Genomic DNA, 14,869 nt, shown 5'->3' with positions numbered 1-14,869 from the left:
TTGCAGACTGCTGTGGCTGTCACCAGTAGACTGTCATGCAATGTGCAGGACAAGTACAAAGGGGAGTTCTACAACTTTCAGATCGAGAGGATCCAGATTTTGATGATTTCTGGTTCCTTTCAATATATCTGAATTTCTATTCTTTTTTTTTGAGATAGGGTCTCATTCTGTAACTGAGGCTTGCCTGCAACTGATTATATAGACTAGGGAAGCCTCAAACTCATAAAGAGCTGCCTGCTCTTAACTCCTGATTAAAGGCATATCCATGTCCAGCACGACTGAGGTTTTTAAAAAATTTTTTTTTTTTGGTTTTTCGAGACAGAGTTTCTCTGTGTAGCTTTGCACCTTTTCCTGGAACTCACTTGGTAGCCCAGGCTGGCCTCGAACTCACAGAGATCCGCCTGGCTCTGCCTCCCGAGTGCTGGGATTAAAGGCGTGCGCCACCACCGCCCGGCTGGTTTTTAAAATTTTTATTAATTTTTATGTGCACTGGTATTTTGTATGTGTAAGGGTGTTAGGTCCCCTGGAACTGTAGTTACAGACAGTTGTGAGCTGCCATGTGGGTGCTGGGAATTGAACCTGGATTCTCAGGAAGAACAGTCAGTGTTCTTAACTGCTGAGCCATGTCTCCAGCCCCAAGATTGAGTTTTTAACCACCATTACAAATATATTCAGCTGCTTATGTGTCCAAATGGATGTAGTCTTTCTTTGCTATAGTCTTTTTTATTTTTTTATTTTATTTTATTTTTTTTTGTTTTTCGAGACAGGGTTTCTCTGTGTAGCTTTGCGCCTTTCCTGGAACTCACTTGGTAGCCCAGGCTGGCCTCGAACTCACAGAGATCCGCCTGGCTCTGCCTCCCGAGTGCTGGGATTAAAGGCGTGCGCCACCACCGCCCGGCTATAGTCTTTTTTAAAATTATAAACTTTAAGTTAACAAGTATATTTACTCACCAAGAATGATACATTTTTAGAATTATAACAGTAGGAGAAAAAAGCAAATTTCTCAGTATTTTCAAATTTGTGACATCTCTTTCAAAATAGTAATTTTAACAGTAGGCTGGTCTCACATACTTAAAATCTCAGCACTTGGGAGGTTAAGGCAGACTGTAAGTTCAAAGTCAGTCTAGGCGACATGAGATCCTGTCTAATAAAAGTAAATATAAATACATTAAAAACCCCAAATAATATTTATTTATTTATTTTGGTTTTTTTTCGAGACAGGGTTTCTCTGTGTAGCTTTGTGCCTTTCCTGGAACTCACTTTGTAGAGCAGGTTGGACTCGAACTCACAGAGATCCGCCTGCCTCTGCCTCCTGAGTGCTGGGATTAAAGGCATGCGCCACCACTGCCCACCGCCCAGCTTATCATTATTTATATAATAATTTTAGGGACACTAATTAGACTTTCTATAAAAACACTTTTTTTTTTTTTTTTTTTTTTTTTTTTTTTTTTTTTATATAGACAGGGTTTCTCTATGTAGCCCTGGCTGTTCTGGAACTCATTATGTAGACCAGGCTGGCCTCAAAACTGGAGATCTACCTGCTTCTGCCTCCCAAGTGCTGGGAGTAAAGGCGTGCACCATCTACTTTTTCTTTTTCTTTTTTTTTTTTTTTCCAAGACAGGGTTTCTCTGTGTACCTTTGAAGCCTGTCCTGGAACTCACTCTATGAACCAGCCTGGCCTCGAACTCACAGAGATCCACCTGCCTCCAAGTGCTGGGATTAAAATTGTGTGCCACCACCAGCTGGCTTACTTTTTCTTTTTTGAGACAAGGTCTTACTATATAGTCTAGGATGGCCTCGAACTCACATAGATTCTCCTACCTCTGCCTCTCAAGTGTTGGGATCAAAGGTATGTACCAACATGCCTGACTGAAAATATGTTGTTATATTATTCTTTCTCAAGTGCTCACGTACCAGAATTGAATATATTTTCTTCCAAAATATACAATCTAGAGAAAACACAGAATTGTGCTTCACTTACTGCTCCTTCATGAACACATATGGCTTTGACAGTTCCTTGGGGCTTAGCCAGTGCATCTCGAAGAAATCTGATCTCTGTGTTTCTGAACACACCACTGATATCCACAATCTGTAAAATGGATAACAAAAAGGATTAAACACAGTCATTTTCATCTCAAAATATTTGACAAATAGGGGTTGTTTTTTTTTTGCTTCTTTATATTTTTCATGTGTATTTGGTGTGTGTGTATGTGTATGCATATATGTACAGTTGAATGAGTTGCATATATGCAGGCACATGAATGGGTGCAGAAGCACATAACGTGCGTGTACATGTAGAGGCTGGAGGCTGATGTCGGGAATTGTCCTCCATTGCTCTTCTACTGTATCTTTTGAGACAGGGTCTCTCAATCAAACCCAGAGCTCCTGATATGGCTAATCTTGCTAGCCCGATTGTGCTGTCTCCACTCTTAGGTGCTGGAATTACAGGCAGGTCCCATGACTATCTAGCATTTACATGGGTTCTGGGGATCTGAACTCGGGTGGGTCCTTACACTTGTGTGGCAAGTACTTAACTACTGAGCCATTTCTCTATTCCACAGGTAAGATGTTTTATAATCTCATATACTTATTATTATGGGAGGGATATATATGTGTGTATATGCCTGTGAAACAGTACCTGTGTGAAGGTCATAGGACAATTTTAGTTCTCTCCTTCCATTTTTACATGGGTTCCAGGGATTGAAGTCAGGCCATCACAGAAGTGGAGGGGGAGTGTGTATGTGTAGGGGTGGGCACACGGAGGCCAGAGGACAACTTGAGGGAGTCAGTTCTCTCATTCTACCATGTGGAATCTGGGATTGAAGTCAGGCCATCACAGAAGTAGAGGGGAGTGTGTATGTGTAGGCGGGGCACATGGAGGCCAGAGGACAACTTGAGGGAGTCAGTTCTCTCATTCTACCATGTGGAATCTGGGATTGAAGTCAGGCCATCAGGGTTGCCAGCAACCATCTTTTATCTCCTCAGCCACACTGCCAGCCGCCCAGAAGTAGGGTTTTAAAGAAACAACTAGAGCTGAGGAGATGGTTCAGTGCAAGCATGATGACCTGAGTTCAAATCCCCAGCACCCATGTAAAAGCTGGGCATGGTCATGCTGTGCTTGTAACCCAGCTTTGAGAGGCAGAGACAAAGGGACCCCGAGCACTTGCTTTAAGAAGAAAATAAGAACTACTACTTAGTAAGCAATTTAGCATTTAAAGAATGTATTGCTATAGGGTTACTGCAGGTTCAGTATTTGCCTAAGAAGACAGTGCTATGGTAGACCAGGACTGACCCTGAACAGTCTCAGCTAGTATTCTGTATTCAAATAAACACAGAATGGTCGTATATAAGAATGTACTTATGGTAATGATAATAATCATCGTGCATGCATTTAATCCCAGCACTCAGGAGGCAGAGCCAGGTGGATTGCTGAGTTCGAGGCTAGCCTGGTCTACAGAATGAGTTCCAGGACAGCCAGGGCTACACAGAGAAACCCTGTCTTGAAAAACAAAAAACAAAACAAGAAGAATGTACTTATGACTTTGTGTAGATATTTGTTCTTAAGACCAAGGGATATTACTCTCTAAGGACAAGTAATGGGAGATTTTTAATAAACCTGCCACATAAAAATTCTACTCTTGGGCTGAAGAGATGGCTCAGAGGTTAAGAGCACTGGCTGTTTTTCCAGAGGTCCTGAGTTCAATTCCCAGCAACCACAAGGTGGCCCACAACCATCTACAATGAGATCTGGTGCCCTCTTCTGGCCTGCAGGCAGAACACTGTATAAGTAAAAGGTTTCTCTGTGTAGCTTCGCGCCTTTCCTGGATCTTGCTCTGTAGACCAACTGGCCTCGAACTCACAGAGATCCGCCTGCCTCTGCCTCCCAAGTGCTGGGATTAAAGGAGTGCACCACCACCGCCCGGCATGTAAATAAATCTTAAAAAAAAAAAAAAATATTCTACTCAGCCAGGTGGTGGGTGGTGGCACACGCCTTTAATCATAGCACCTGGGAGGCAGAGTCAAGCAGATCTCTGTGAGTTTGAGGCCAGCCTGGGCTACAGAGTGAGTTCCAGGAAAGGCTCCAAAGCTACACAGAGAAACCCCATCTCAAAAAAAGAAAAAAAAAATTCTACTCTTGCTTTTACAGATACTGATAATCTGAATTTGTTCACGTATTTAAGCTCTTTACAGACCAAAGAAAATGAATAACTCAATTATTTCCCTTCTGAGAGCCATACTGACAGAAAAATTAAAAATAAAAATTAGTTTATTTTTTCTTTCAAATAACTATTCATGTCCATAAAATCAGAAACTGGTAAGTACTGTAATAAAACTTTATAATAAAAACCTTGCTCTTAATTTTTTTTTACATTTATTTAGTGTGTGTGTGTGTGTGTGTGTGTGTGTGTGTGTCTGTCTGTCTGTCTGTCTGTCTATGGTCAGAGGGCAGCTTTTAGGAGGAGTCAGTTCTCTTTCTTCACCACATGAGTTTTGGGGAGCAAATTTAGGTTGTCAGGCTTGATATGAGCAAATGTCTTACTCTTTTGCTGTTTTTGGGTTTTCTTTGCTCACCCCCACCCCCGGGGTTTCTCTGTGTAGCTTTGGCTGTCCTGGAACTCACTCTGTAGACCAGGCTGGCATTGAACTCAGCGATCTGCCTGCCTGTGCCTCCTGAGTGCCGAGATTAAAGGCGTGCTACACCACTACCACCAGCACCGGATACCTTAATCTTGCTCTTACTGAATGTGATGAAACACACTTGTAACCCCATCCCCTGGGAGGCTGAGGCACAAGGATCTCAAGTCTGAAGCTAATAGCTTCAGTTACCTAGCAAGCTTCAGGGACCCTCATCTTAGAAACCATACACACACCCCTTGCTTTTGGAATGGAAACTTGAAAGAATAAACAGTGCAACACTAACATGCTATTATTCTTTTTGCTGTAGTTTGGTAATAACAGAGGTAACACTGTAAAGGAACATTAAAAGTATTATCAACAATGTAACACATAAATTTCTTCAAAATGCTTGAAAAGACGCCTGAACTACTTGGGGGTGGTCCTGGAAACATGAAGAAAGTACCTTCATCCCAAATCGAATATCTGGCTTATCAGTTCCATAAGTGGCCAGTGCCTCAGCAAAAGTCATAGAAGGAAAAGGAATCATCACAGGCTCTTTATCATCAGGCCAGGAATACTGCAGCAAACCCTCAATTAAACGCTGAATACCAGTCTGGTCTACAAAAGACATCTCTATGTCAATCTGAAACCAAAATAACAAGGAAACTAACATGAATAGTCACAATATATATTTCTTGGCTTTAAGTTACCAAATAAATAACTCTTCCCAGAAACAATACATGGTTAAGGGTATAAATATTACTATATATCACTTTTATGTCGATGACTGCTATTGCCTAACATACACCAACTTGTTTACTTCTCACAGCTAGCTCAGAGAAGCTAAGCAAATTGCTTGCATACTGTAATCAGTAAGTAGTCAGGCTACATCTGATCCTGGTCTTTATGATTCCAAATTTGTGATTTTTGCATTTAATCACACTGATTAATGCTATCTTAACAAAGCCAAATAAGGGTTGGATAAATATCAGCATATAGAATTATTTTCTTTAAAGGTAGCATTGCCCTCCCCCTATTTAACATTTTATATGTATGAGTGTTTTGCCTGTGTATACACATATATACTTGGTGCTCATGAAGGCCAGAAGAGGGTGTCTGATTCCCTGGGACTGAAGATACAGACAGCTGTGAGCTAACATGTGGGTGCTGGGAGTTGAACCCAAGCCCTCCGGAAGACCAGTCAGTGCTCTTAACTGCTGAGCCATCTCTCCAGCCCCAACTCTGTCCTGTTTTTGGTGGAGTATTGATTCTCCTTTTAACTTTTATTTTTGTTGTTGTTTGTTTTTTGAGACAGGGTATCTCTGTGTGTCCCTGGCTGTCCTGGAACCTGCTTTGAAGATCACGCTGGCCTCAAACTCAGATACCCTCTTGCCTCTGCCTCCTGAGTGCTGGGAATTAAAGGTGTGCACCACCATGTCTGGCTTTAACTTTAGTTTTTATTTATTATTCTGTTTGTGAGTGTATACTGTGGGTGTAGGCACAAGTGTGCCATAGCACATGTATGGAGGTCAAAAGACAACTCTGGAGTCAGTTCTCTCCTTCTACCTTTATACAGGTTCTGGGGCGCACTCAGGCTATCAGACTTGGGCAGCAAGTGCCCTTAACTGCTAAGCCATCTCACTGGTCCATAGAGTACTAATTTTTGATGGTTAAGATTTTTTTAAGGACTTTATCATATCATACATGTTTAAACACTAGGAATATCTGGCATGCCTTAGTTGATGCCCTCACTCCTTATGAAAAGGATGAATGGAATAGATTAACACTACTTTGAGATTCCATCTCTCCACAGGCAGAGTGCCAAGAAAATGAAGGATGGGGATGGAGAGATGGTCCAGTGGTCAATAACAGTTTCTGCTCTTGCAGAGGACCTGAGTTCAGTCTCCAGCAACTGCATGGCAGACAGCTATCTGTAACTCCAGTTCTAGGGTCTCCCACGAGCACCAGGCATGCACATGCAGGCAAAATATTCACACACGTAAAATAGAATCTTGCTGGCACGGTGGGGCACCCTTTAATGTTAGTACTCATGAGACAGAGGCAGGCAGATCTTTATGAATCTACTTAGGGAGTTCAAGGCCAGTCAAGGCTACATAGAGAGACCTAGCTAGACCTTGTCTCAACTGCTCCACGCCTAACAAAAAAAAAAAAAAAAAAAAGTCTTAAAAAAAAATCTATCAAAAAGAACACAAATGACAATAAATGCTGGGCAGAGACTGGGGAAACAAGGAACCCTTATTCACTGCTCGTGAGATGTAAACTGGTGCAGCCATTATGGAAATCAGTATGTAGGTTTTCAAAAAACTAAAAGCAACTACTATATGATCAGGTCTTCCCACTCTTGGTTATATCCTCAAAAACTCTAAGTCTTAGCACAGATACTTGCACATCTATGTTTATTGCTGTACCATTCACAATAGCTAAGAAACAGAAAGAGCCAAGATATCCATTAATGGATGAATAGATGAAGAAAACGTGTATATATACACACAATGAAATTTTATTGAGCCATAAAGAGAAAATCATGACATCTGCAGGAAAATGGAATTGGAAATTATGTTCAGTGAAGTATCCCAGGTGTAGAGAGACAAGTACCCCATGCTTTCTCTCATATGGTAGATTCTAGATTTGAATTTTATAATATGTGCATATATAGGTCATGGAAACTATAAGAGGGGACAGAAATCTTAAGGGAGAGGAATAAAAAGCCAAGTAGATGCATGTGATGTAAAAGGAGGAGGATGGTACAGAGGCAGGGGACTGGAGAGGAATGAGGGCAGGGGATCAACAAAATGAAGTGTGTATGAAAAGGAAACACGAGACCTATTACCTTTTACATTAATTTTTAACAACTCATAAAATTACTGTCCCAGTATTGAAAATCCTTGTAGCAAGGATGTTGTAGCAAGCATGAATTTGTAGAGCAAGTATATATAACTGAGTACCTGAGTAAACTCCGGCTGTCTATCTGGTCTTGAACCTTCATCTCGATAACACCGGGCAACCTGAAAATACCTGTAATTGAAAACCAGAGTTAGGGGCTGGAGAGATGGCTCAAAGGTTAGGAGCAATGGTTGCTCTTCCAGAGGTCCTGAGTTCAATTCCCAGCACGCACATGGTGGCTCACAACCATCTATTATAAGATTTGGTGCCCTCTTCTGGCCTGAAGGGATACACACAGGCAGAACATTGTATACATAATAAATAAATAAATATGAAAAGAAAACGAGAGTTAACCTAGCCTTGATTTTAAATGACCCAAATAATTTCCCCCATATTTTTTGCAGTACTGGCTATGAAACAGATTAACACTGATTATTAAAAGAAATTTTAGTTTTTCATTTTATACGTGTATGCTCAAACTCAGCCCCTGTGCATGCTAGGCAAACACTCTACTATGAAGCTATAACCCAGCCTCAGAAGCTTTATTTTATTATGCTCAAATCTAATCAGATACATAGCTGACCTATGAGAGGCCAGTATTTTATAGATGGATTTCAAAATATACCACCTTTGGGTACTTATATATTAGATGGGCATGCAAACCAGTCCATGTTTCTTTACATATGTACTTTTGCTTCCACAAGCTGAAATACTGCTTTATCAATCAATGCACTGAGCCTTCCTGTCCCATGCCATTCCAACTCTCGCCTTCACCTTCAGAAATGAAGCTCTCTGTCTCTGCAGGTCTAACACAGAGTGTTTTCCTCTCTCTTTAAAATTAATTTTAAAAATTAAAAATTAAATTATGTGTATGTGTGCATGTCCATGTGTGGGTAAATACGTGTCTATAGAAGTCCAGAGGCCAGAGGTGTTGGATCACCCTGGAACTGGCGTTATAGCCAGTTGTAAAGTGCCTGACCTGGGTGCTGGGAATTGAACTCCGGTCCTTTGCAAAAGTAGTATGTGCTCTTAAGCCCCAAGACATTTCTCCAGCCTGATTACAATGTTTACTATAGTTCCCCAAACAGCTCTGGCTGTCCTGGAACTCACTCTGTAGACTAGGCTGGCCTTGAACGCAGAGATCTGCTTCGGCTTCCCAAGTGCCGGGACCAAAGGCATGCACCACCACTGGCCCAGCTCAGAACTTTAATTTAATCCCCTGCCAGAACTACCTAATGCCACCTGACAAACTACAATTTTTTAGGGAGCAAGCAATCTCAAAATTCATGTACAAATTTTAACCTCTTCAAGTCAGACAACTTTAAAATTTTTAACTATTATGTGAATAATGGACGGGGTGTACAGGTGTGAGGGTATACATGTGTAGGTCAGAGGACAACTGTGGAGTTAGTTCTCTCCTTCCACCTGTGTGTGGGGATTGAACTCATGTCACCAGCCTATGCCAAGAGCTTTTTGCCACTGAGCCATCTCGCCATTCCCCAAGCAGACAAGTTTTGTCCCCTCCCCACTCTTGGTCTTTCTTCTTCCCCTTTTGGATGAGTAATAGCATTACAAAAAAAAACAAAAAAGCCAGTTTACCTGTCTACACCACCAACCATCAGAAGCTGCTTAAATTGCTGAGGACTTTGAGGGAGAGAGTAAAACTTTCCAGGTTCCCTGGATGGTACTAAAAACTCTTTGGCACCCTTTTAAAGAGAGAGAGAGATGGAAGAGGGAGAGAAGAGAGACATTATTGAAAAACAAACAAACAAAAATCCTAAGCCAAGTATGGCAAATGCCTGAAATTCCAACACTCAGGAGGCTGAGGTAAAGGAATAATAAGTTCAAGTGCACCCTGACCCACAAGCAAGACTCTGTCTCAATAGAACAAAACAAAGCAAAAGAAAAATCCTCAAACAAAATCAACAACAACAAAACAAACTCAAAGTATAAGTGACTATTGCAAATAAAAACAGAGAAACCCTGTCTCGAAAAACCAAAAAAAAAAAAAAAAAAAAAAAAAAACTTAAACACACCAAGGAAATTAAAGAGCAAAGTCCCTATGACAATGTCTTGCTTATCTTATAGTCCCTAAAATAATTTGCATACAATAACATTTATTTATTTAATTAAGAGACAGAGTCTCACTATGTAGCTCTGGCTGGACTGGAACTCACCTGGCCCTGGCTCTTGAGTACTGGAATTAAGATGTGCCATGCCCAGCTACAATAAACTTTATTCTTTAAAAACCTATTACGTTTTTTACCCCCCCTTTCTCTCTCTTTCTTTCTCTGTGCATAGTATGTGGTGTGTGTGTGCAAATGTGAATGTGGGTACACACACAGTCTAGAAAAGGGCACCAGAACCTCTGCAGCTGGAGCTACGGGCTGTTGAGAACCACTTGACTTGGGTGCTGGAAACTGAACAGGGTCCTTTGGAAGAGCAGCAAGCGCTCTTAAGTGCTTAGCCATCTCTCTAGCCCCTAAAATAAGCTTTATATACTGCTTGTATATAGTAGTTATTGTGTGTGTGTGTGTGTGTGTGTGTGTGTGTGTGTTTATGTGTGCAAACAAATTCTCAGTTTTATTATTAGCAGAACAAATTTTGTGCATCATTTCCTAAGCAAGTAATTCTTTTTTTTAAATTAAAAAAAAATTTTTTTTTTATGTGTATTGGTGTTTTGCCTGCATGTATGTCTGTATGAGAGTGTTGGGTACCCTGGAATTGGAGTTACAGACAGTTGTGAGCTGCCATGTGGGTGCTGGTAATTGAGCCTGGGTCTTTTGGAAGAACAGCCAGTGCTCTTAACTGCTGAGACATCTTTCCAGCCCCAGCATGTAATTCTTAAATGTTTTTCTAAATGAAAACGTAGGGACTTTTTCGTTTTGTTTTGTGTTTTAGCTTAGGACTGTGAACATACCGCAGGAACATTGTGCCACTGAACTATATACCTAGGCCATAAACTTTTTTTTTTAAAGAATAATTTATTTAGTTTATGTATATGAGAATTCTATCTGCATGCATGCCTGCACACCAGAAGAGGGTATCAGATCCCACTATAGATGCCTGTGAGCCACCCATGTGGGTGCTGGGAATTGAACTCAGGAACTCTGGAAGAGCAGCTGGTGCTCTTAACTGCTGAGCCATCTCTCCAGGCCCTAGACTGTTTTTATTTTTAAGTCTATAGATTGAAAAAAGAGTTATTAAATATCAGTGTTTTAAACAAAAATCTCAGTTCTTTTTTAACAGGATCTATGCAGACACAACTGGTCTCAAAGTTGTGATTCTCCTGCCTTAGCTTCCCAAATGCTGGTCTTCTACGCATGCATCACCTCGCCTGGTTCCTTCTTTTCTTATTAACACAGCATTTGCTTTCCTTGTGTCAAACCCCAAGCCAACCATCTTCTGCCCACTTCCTAAAAGATTGGAGGAAAAAGAATATATAGGGAAGAAGAGCTACATGGGAAGATGGGGAGTGGAGACAGATCCTTCGGTGATGGAGAGAATGAGATAGAGCTCCCTTAGGCGAAAGGCCTCAGGCCTCTAAGGGACAAGGCAGACTGGCCCAGCAAAGGGCTGTGGCTCTAGAGTGGTGCCTGTCATAGCAATGATGAGGCTCCCACAGTGCCAGTCTCACCCCTGGACCACCCCCAACCATGGCAGTCGTAGGCTCAATGAACTTGGCAAGAGGGACAATATTCCTGGAACAAGGAGAGCTGTGGCTAGGCACAGATGAGATCAGCGAGTGTAGAGCCACCACGAGCCAAAGTGCTTCTCTGTCCATGTCCCTGGTCATCTGAGCACCTCTGCAGGCAATGCCAGCTGGGCGGCTTGGAGGTAGGGCAGAAGTGAACTTGGAGCAGGTGCAGGTTTTTTAGGAGGAAAGGAAAGGGGACAGTTGCTCTTAGCAGACAGGGACAGCTCCTTTATCTCTTTAAAATTCTTATGTTTTTTAGTTGACAGTTCTTTTGTTTTAAGATTTTACTTTCTTCTTTTTGGTTGTCTTAGCCTTTAATGGCTGAGTCATCTCTCCAGCCTAGGATTTTATTTTAATTATATGTATATGTATCTGTCTGTATGTGGGTATGTGTGCATGAATGCAGTGTTTACAAGTCAGAAAAGGGTGTCTGATCTCCTGAAGCTGGAGTTTTACTATGTGCGTTTAACCACTGAGCCATCCCTCCAGCCTAGTTCACATAATTCTTAATAAACAAGGTTTTAATGAAACATTCATTAATGATTTGCATCTATAGAATTCAAGGGATGGAAAACTCATGCTGAATAAAGGCGTTCTGATCCAAAATGCCGACACACAGTTTTCTTGATTCTTAAAATAGCCTAGTTGATGTGAAGATCCTGAGGTAGTAATAAAAGTAAATAAAAATGAGCCAAGTGATCATAAAAGCAAAGCAATCACTTTTATAATGAAGAGAGATTAATAGTAAGGAGATAAGTAATATACATACCCCTGGGGTCCTCTTAAACAATGTTGGGGTTTCTATATCCACAAACCCTAAAAATAGAGAAAAAGTAGGTAATATATAGGAATTTGCCAAGTATGATGTCAATAGTGAAGTACAAATCAGAGGCCCCTTTTAATTAGGAAAATGTCTGAAGTAAGACATATATACCAAGTTGGTTTCTACAAATCCAAGAAAGCCAAGATTTGTAATTCTGTTCCTAAAGCTGATGTTTTTGATAGGAAATGATCCTAAATGTCTGATGGATTCATGTCTACTGAAATGCTCTGGTGTTAGAAACATTCAACTAGTATAGCAATGATGAAACAGTAAAAAGTATGCAGGAGTGCTCTAGTTTAACTCATGGGAAATTTCAGACTTCCCAACAAATGGTGTATGAGCATGGGCATCGTGGTCTACCCTGTAACTCCAGAATTCAAGAGGCTCAGGTGCTTGTGGGTTCAAGATCAGGCTGAACTTATCTCAAACAAACAAATAAAAAAAGCTGGATATAGTTGCTCATAGCCATAATTCTAGAATCTGTGAGGCTAAGGCAGGACGATTGTTTCAAGTTTAAGGCCAGCCTGGGTTACATAGTAAGGTCTTATATGCTGGACTGCAAATAGTGAGACCTTGTCTCAAACAAAAAGCAATTAGGAGAACTTAAACTGTTAGAGTTGGGGGGTGTAAGAGAGAAACTTACTATATAGAAAAAAACCAAAGACTGTCCTCAGTAGTGACAGAAAATACTAATTACTGTAGTAGACATTATTACCTTTAAAGGATATGTTTGTGACCCAGTAAGCAACCAGTCTACACACTGATCAAATTAGACTTTTGGGAACAGGTGACCCCACAATGAAGAGTATTCAATAAAACAGAATGAACTTCAGGCTTTCCCTTACCGTGTAGATTACAGAGATATTCCCGCATTTTCATGACCATCTGGGACCTCAGCCGCAGGTTGTACTGCATTTGGAAGCTCCGCAGATCTAAGTACCGATACTGCAAACGAAGAGCCTCCGTTTTCTACCCAAATGACAGGTTTTTATGTTAAACATTTTGAACATTAAAAAGGTAGCTAGCTTTAATTTTTTAAACTTACATTTATTTATTGGTGGGGGGTATGTGTAGGTGTGTGTGTGTCTGTGAGGTAGCTTTGAGGCCAGAAGCATTCCCAGGAGCTGGAGTTACAGGCCATTGGGAGCCACCTGATATATTTGCTGGGAACCAAACTCATGTCCTTTGTAAGAACAGTACATGTTCTTAACCACTGAGCCATCTTTCCAGTTTATGTTTGTTTATTTTCAAGGCTGTATATCCTTATATTCATCTTTGTACTGAGAACTCAAAAAAAAAAAAATCCTTTAATGTGGGAAGCTCACTTCTTTCATACCAAAAATAGCAATAGTAAGAGAATACCTATAACTCCTTTTTTCTGAATGTTTTCTTTAGGAAATTTCTTTCTTTTCCATAATAAGGTCTACTTTGTAATTACATTTTTTTTTTCAATCAGTGAACTTGAATATAAGACTTAGTGGTCATATAATTAAATATCTCTTAATAGGGATGGGGAAATCAGCTAGTGGTGTTTAGTTGGTGTTTAGTTTCACAAAAGCAACTTAAGGGAGAAAGGTTTACTTTGGCTTGCAGTTCTAGTTACAGCCCATCACTGCAGGAAAGTCAAGCAGGGACTAAAGCAGCTGGTCACATGACACCACAGCCAAGAGCAGAAAGCAAGGACTCGCATACATGCCAGTACTCAGCTTGCTCCTTTTCATTCAGCCAGGGCGGAGGCCATGGAATGATGCCACCTTCATTACAGGGTTCATTTGCCCACACCAATTGATCCAATTAAGGAAATTCCCTGAAGGCATGCTCACAGGCCAACCTAATCTAGACAGCCCCTCAGAGACTCTTTTCTCATGTGATTCTAGGCTGTGCCAAGCTGACTTCAAACCAACCATCAGTGTTGAGAAACGACTTGTCCTGTGAGCACAAGCACCTAAGTTCAGTACTCAGGACCCAAGGAGCCGGGTGTGGTAGTGCACACTTGTGATTACTGCACAAGGCAGGTGCAGACAGGCAGATCTCTGGGGCTTGCAGGCCACCCAGCCTATTCTACTTGGTGAGTTCTAGGCCAGTGAGAGACCCTGTCTAAAGATGGACAGTGCCTGAGAAATCACACTCAAGGTTTTCCTCTGGCTTCGACATACACACATATGTGTGCACATACATACACACAAACACTTTAATAGACTGGCTTAAAAATTAGGTATATAAACTGGACGCAGTGGTGCATGCCTTTAATCCCATCTCTCAAGAGGCAGAGGCAGGCGGATCTCTGTGAGTTTGAGGCCAGCCTGGTCTATGGAGTGAGTTCCAGGAGAGTGAAGGCTATATAGCAAGACCCTGCCTCAAAAAAAACCGAAACCAACCAACCAAATGAACAACCACAAAAGTATATACAAGCCTATAATTATGACAAAGTTTAAAATCATCTGGGTATACATTTTTTTCCTTTTATACTTTTAAATCTAGGTATACTTACTCAGTGCTGGCTACCTCTATCACGCTTTGAAAATTTTAGCTAAGATCATCCTAAATCCTTAATTCTATGGTTGGTAAGTCAAGAATTGTTCTAAGTATACGTTTTATTACTATTAGAAGTTTTTTTTTTTTTTTTTTTGGTTTTTCAAGACAGGGTTTCTCTGTGTAGCTTTGCGCCTTTCCTGGAACTCGCTTTGTAGACCAGGCTGGCCTCGAACTCACAGAGATCCGCCTGCCTCTGCCTCCCGAGTGCTGGGATTAAAGGTATGCGCCACCACCACCTGGCGTACTATTAGAAGTTTTAACTTAATAGGAAAAGGATTCCCCTATGCAACTTT

At 41.0% G+C, this 14,869-nt stretch overlaps 1 protein-coding gene across 1 annotated transcript in view; it reads right to left on the bottom strand.

Annotated features, from left to right (window-relative positions):
• Window positions 1–14,869, bottom strand: part of Dars2 (aspartyl-tRNA synthetase 2, mitochondrial) — a 31,216-nt gene that overhangs the window by 9,697 nt on the left and 6,650 nt on the right. Inside the window, exons 6-11 of the mRNA XM_059280374.1 lie at window positions 12,887–13,010; window positions 11,988–12,034; window positions 9,121–9,227; window positions 7,584–7,653; window positions 5,081–5,260; window positions 1,982–2,089 (exon numbers count right to left, since the gene is read on the bottom strand). Of these exons, the coding sequence (XP_059136357.1) occupies window positions 1,982–2,089; window positions 5,081–5,260; window positions 7,584–7,653; window positions 9,121–9,227; window positions 11,988–12,034; window positions 12,887–13,010 (636 nt within the window). The remainder of the gene's footprint in view (window positions 1–1,981; window positions 2,090–5,080; window positions 5,261–7,583; window positions 7,654–9,120; window positions 9,228–11,987; window positions 12,035–12,886; window positions 13,011–14,869) is intronic.

This window comes from Peromyscus eremicus, chromosome 15, assembly GCF_949786415.1.
Source record: "Peromyscus eremicus chromosome 15, PerEre_H2_v1, whole genome shotgun sequence".
Lineage (NCBI taxonomy): Eukaryota > Metazoa > Chordata > Mammalia > Rodentia > Cricetidae > Peromyscus > Peromyscus eremicus.
The sequence above is the reverse complement of the archived record's forward strand: the minus strand, read 5'-3'. Positions and strand labels throughout refer to the sequence as shown.